The 5,365-nt window shown below is 37.7% G+C and overlaps 1 protein-coding gene across 2 annotated transcripts; it reads left to right on the top strand.

The window, feature by feature from the left end:
- The first annotated feature begins 362 nt into the window (after positions 1–362).
- Positions 363–4,784, top strand: LOC121795761 (calmodulin-binding protein 60 C-like). 2 transcript variants are annotated; one of them, XM_042194354.1, is made up of 9 exons: positions 363–507; positions 673–793; positions 1,255–1,330; positions 1,656–1,714; positions 2,051–2,544; positions 2,995–3,155; positions 3,259–3,462; positions 3,592–3,823; positions 3,928–4,784. In XM_042194354.1, exons 2-9 carry the CDS (start codon positions 678–680, stop codon positions 4,491–4,493), a joined length of 1,908 nt encoding a protein of 635 aa, XP_042050288.1. In that variant the 5' UTR covers positions 363–507; positions 673–677; the 3' UTR covers positions 4,494–4,784. The 2 variants fall into 2 exon arrangements, with proteins under 2 accessions (XP_042050288.1, XP_042050289.1); XM_042194355.1 differs by lacking the exon at positions 363–507 and adding an exon at positions 555–577.
- Positions 4,785–5,365: the final 581 nt, after the last annotated feature.

The following is a 5,365-nucleotide window of genomic DNA, read 5'->3' as shown; positions in this document are numbered from 1 at the left end:
GGAATAGAGAGAATAGATTAATTAGTCACCATAATCTAATAATTTGCTTCGTATTAGTCATTCACTAAAATTAATTTATTAATATTTCTTTTTTGTATATTCATTAAAATTAATTTTATTTTCTATTTACAGAAATATTATTGGTACTATTTTTTTTTCTTAACATACTTTATAAATTGCGCATCAAAACACTACAATCAGTAAATGAAAACTATAAAGACGATAAAAGATCGAGAATTTTTTTTATAAATAACAGTTACTCTCTAGGTGAAGGACTGCATATCTAATCTAACTAATTAAACTAATTAAAAACGAGAGAGCATTTTCTCTTAGTTGAAAAATAAAAGAAAATCGACTTCGTTATCGCATATCAAATCAAAGACCAATAAAGCTTGCTTCTTTCTACAAATACCAAATCGTATTTACTCACCAAGCAATCATTCGAACTCTGACGCAGCAGTGCACCAATCCACCATCTAAACGCGCGCGTACCACACATCCGAACAGGTGAATTTCTTTTATTCTTCACCATATGTAATTACTGAACGGATTTGATTTGGGGATCTGTGGATTTGAGGTGACGGATTTTTTTAAAATTGGTGTTAATTTGAAGCTATTTTGACCTATTTTTTCAATTCTGCTTCTCAAATTCCTTTTTTGGTCGTGTTTAAGTGCCAATGAAGACTAGGTATATGGAGAGAACAAACTCGATGAAAGGTCGAGGGAAAAGGACCTTGGATGGTGGCGGAGATGAAGAGCAGGAGCCCGAGAGAAAAAGGCCTGCTTTAGCTAGGTATCAAGATTGTCATTTCCCCCTCCTATGATTTCTGCCTTGTAATTTTTGTATCGTTACTTCCCTGTTTTGCTGGTTTAGATTTCTCTGCTTGGCTAGCGGATGGAAATGTGGGAAATAATATGGCCCCTTTACAATCAATCCCATTTAATGTGTAATTATATTATCCTTTACTGAATGTGTCTAGAAACCAATAAACTAAGATATGAATTGTATATAGATTTGCATACTACCTTAGGAAGTGTGAGGGTTATGTGGTAGCTTCAGGTGTCAATCAGTCTGGTGATGCAGGTGTTGGAAAAAGTTACTTCATGTTTCTGCGCTCTCTTTCTTTCTGCTGTAAAATTATTCACTGATTAGTTGTCTTATTACATGTTTTCTACTTTCTCTGTATACTCCTTGAATAGATGCTAATTAAGCAATGGCACTGATTGTATAATATATTACTCCGTTTTATGCAGTGTTATTGTCGAAGCACTCAAGGTGGATAGTCTCCAGAAGCTTTGTTCATCCCTAGAACCAATTCTCAGGAGAGTGGTAAAGTCAATGCCATTACAATTCAAGTGCCTCACTTTCCTTAATAAATTTTCTACAGACAGGAACACACATGTGTACCTTGTCCCTGACCCCCTGTACACTCCTTTCTCCCCTGTTTTTATTGAAAGCTTTTGTGGAAATATGAAGTGAAAGTTTTTGTTTATGATTGCAACAGACAATTCACCTAAGAGCTAATATAAAACATTACGTGATTAGTATTTGGGATTCCAAGTATGTATGCTACTTGAAGCCGTCTGTTCTGCTCTAGGTGTTAAATAATTCTCACACACAATTTTGATGCTGTATAACAATTTGTCTTGAACAGGTTAGTGAAGAACTGGAGCGAGCTTTGGCCAAGCTGGGTCCAGCTATGCTGAATGGGAGGTTGGTTGCTTTGTTTGAACTTCTGAAAGAATTTTATTAATATATGTTGATAATTGATATACTGTAATTTTTGATTAAATATTGAGTTTTCTTGTTTATGTTTTTGATGTGCTAGTATATTTCCTTATCCCATTCCTTTCATACGGGTGTTGATGTTGTTCTTCCAAAAGATAAATGTTTAGGATGACATAAAATGAAAATTTCATAAATGGATCTTTTCTAGTTTGGTTCATTTTTCAAATGTCTCATTTTCTATTTTCATTATTAGTTTCCTCTACTATATTATTGAAACTGCCTTCATATCTGGAAGTTCTTCCTAAGACTTTGAGAGTTCAGGTCATCTCCTAAACGGATTGAAGGGCCAGATGGGAGAAATCGGCAGCTTCACTTTAAATCCAGACTTTCCCTTCCGCTGTTTACCGGGGCGAAAGTAGAGGGTGAGCAAGGTGCTGCTATTCATGTTGTACTAATTGATGCCAACACAGGGCATGTTGTAACATCTGGACCTGAATCCACCGTGAAGCTGGACATTGTTGTGCTAGAAGGCGACTTCAATAATGAAAATGAGGAAGGCTGGACTCAGGAAGAGTTTGAAAGCCATATCGTGAAAGAACGTGAGGGAAAGAGGCCCCTTTTGACTGGGGATTTGCAAGTCACACTTAAGGAAGGTGTTGGAACTCTGGGTGATCTTACATTTACTGATAACTCAAGTTGGATAAGGAGCAGGAAATTCAGACTTGGTCTGAAACTTGCATCAGGATATTGTGAGGGAATGCGCATTCGTGAAGCAAAGACAGAAGCTTTTACTGTCAAAGATCATCGAGGAGAATGTATGTACACCTCTTATTATCACTAACTTTGTAGTTTGTCTCATCTATGACACATGGATAGAACTGCTCTGGTGATATAAGATACTGATGTCAAATTATAGGTTCTCCAGATACAAAGGGGTGTTACTGGGAGGCTGAGAGGAGTTAGGATGAGGTGGGGGAGAACAATTATATGTCTGAATCTACCCTTTATCTATTTTCTTAAATTTAAATAAGGCTTTTTATATGACGAAGGAATCATGATAGAAGAGTTAGTGAAAACATCAAAAACACACTTTAAGCTTTCGGTCCAAAAACGATATGGAAACCATGTTACGTCAGAACTGTCTTTATTATGATGTAATTTTCTCATTCTTTCGTGCATGATAAGTTTCTCATTATTGTAAAGTATTTAATGTTTCTCTTTTTAATGTTGATTCATGGACTAACATATCTTCTTTCTCTTAATAGTGTACAAGAAACATTATCCACCTGCTTTGAGTGATGAGGTGTGGAGATTGGAGAAGATCGGCAAGGATGGGTCGTTCCATAGAAGGCTCAATAACGAAGGGATATTTACCGTGGAGGATTTCCTTCGGCTTGTGGTCAGGGACTCTCAAAAGCTGAGGAATGTAAGTACCTGTAGTTTTCTTGTTCTCTTTTGATCAAATTTATTTAACTATGGTACACTTGCATATTGACAGCATTGTTGTGTTTGAAATCGTGATTGAGCAGATACTTGGCAGTGGTATGTCAAATAAGATGTGGGAGGCCCTCATAGAACATAGCAAGACTTGTGTTTTGAGTGGGAAGCTTTACATATATTATCCTGACGAGACAAGAAATGTTGGTGTGGTATTTAACAATATCTACGAGCTGAGTGGTCTTATAGCGGATGATCAATATTATCCTGCTGATTCACTTTCCGATGGCCAGAAGGTTAGCTAATTTTCTTCTGCAGTGAGTTTTCTTGGTGATTATATACTTCTAGTGTGATATTTTCACCTCATTAGCCTCTGTAGTATGATTGGATGCTGTGAATTGTCTCTGAATCTTATTTATGTGCAGGTATATGTGGACACTTGGGTGAAAAAAGCATATGATAACTGGAGTCAAGTTGTGGAGTATGATGGAAAATCACTGCTGAGTTTCAATCAAATGAAGAAGTCGAGCACATTGACTGATCCTCCTTTGAGTCCGGTCAATTTCCCTAATACATTAGTCAATCAGATTCCGCAGCAAAGATTGCCAGCTTCAGTTCCCCCCGAGCCATTGGTGGATCAGACTGTACTAGCTGGAGGTTAGCATTGTCTTACTGAAAGCAAATATTTCCATTGTTGTCGATATCTAGTAACAATTGATGATGGGACAATATGCTAATTGATTAAGGTTTTATGTTCCCAGGTTCAGGTTATAACCATGATATGACTGCAAGATACGGAACCCCTTCCCAGCTTATAAGTCCCGGTCCGCGCCCACAGTTTGACGCAGCATCATTCACACCAAACAACCATCAGGTTAGCCAACCCAACCAGTTCCAAAGTGATGCATATGACCTTGCCCTCGGCCCTCCTCAGTCGACTTCATTGTTCGAAGAAGGGAACTCTTCTCTTCAGCAAGCATTACCTTTCGAGGATTGGCCCAGCTCCCGGGAGAAGGGTCTTGATTTCTTGTCTGAGGATGAAATTCGTACGAGGAGTCATGAGATGCTCGAGAACGAAGACATGCAACACTTGCTCCGGCTTTTCAGCATGGGTGGCCAAGCTCCTGTTAACGGCCCAGAAGACGGGTTTGGCTTCCCTTCATATATAACGTCGCCTTCTCCAGGATTTAGCTACAACGAGGACCAAAACCGATCTGGGAAGGCCGTTGTAGGTTGGCTCAAGATCAAAGCTGCAATGAGATGGGGCATATTCATCAGGAAGAAAGCAGCTGAAAGGCGAGCTCAGATTGTGGAGCTGGAAGATTAGAATATCAGCTTCGCCTAACAACTCGCCTCCGCTGCCTATGTTGCTCACCCTCCGTCTTACAGAACATGCTTAGTAGGAACATATTCGAGACTGCGCCTGAACTTAACTTTGATGCTGTCTTTGTATTATTGTGTGACAGTGTCTCCTGTCCAGTGTGAAGTGATTTGCTAGTAGCATTTAGTAAACTTGATTGTCTTCTCACTCTAGAACCTTATTGCTGGATATATTGCATTCAAATTTACTGGCTTTTAAAGTGCAAATGCGTGGATATAATAATTGCTCTGTTTTCAATCTGGGAATTTTGTTTTCTGCACACTTTGATGTGTGAAATTCGGTTCGGAATGTTTCTTCTTATGCTGTCTGTTTAAAATTTGTACATGTTTTTAGTTGCAAGTGATTATATCAAAATGAATTTAGGCCACGCAATCAAAATGAATGAACAGAATAAAGAATTTGTGGTACTGTGTGGGTTTTCCATCGTCTAATATCTGTCATTTTGGGTAATGGTGATGGGGTAATGGCTATTAGAATATAAAAAAGGCTAGTATTGTTATTTTCAAAAACTCATCCTATGAGGATCAATATTGAAAACGGAATGAAACAATATACTTCATTCGCCCCGCAATATACTTCATTCGTAACTAATGAAACAATATACTTCATTCGCCCCGCAATATACTTCATTCGTAACCGCTATAAGTGATTCGTATTTTTTTTTGGGATAATCCCATTTAAAGTAAGTCATATTCCTTTTTGGCAAAATATAACATCGTTACTATGTCTTACTTTAATCTCTTTTATACTACTTTATTTTCTTTTCACCCATCTACTATACTATCTCTCAACTTAACTAAAAATCATTTTCTTAAATC

The sequence above is a fragment of the Salvia splendens genome, chromosome 3, assembly GCF_004379255.2.
Source record: "Salvia splendens isolate huo1 chromosome 3, SspV2, whole genome shotgun sequence".
NCBI classification, from domain to species: Eukaryota; Viridiplantae; Streptophyta; class Magnoliopsida; order Lamiales; family Lamiaceae; genus Salvia; species Salvia splendens.
The sequence above is the reverse complement of the archived record's forward strand: the minus strand, read 5'-3'. Positions and strand labels throughout refer to the sequence as shown.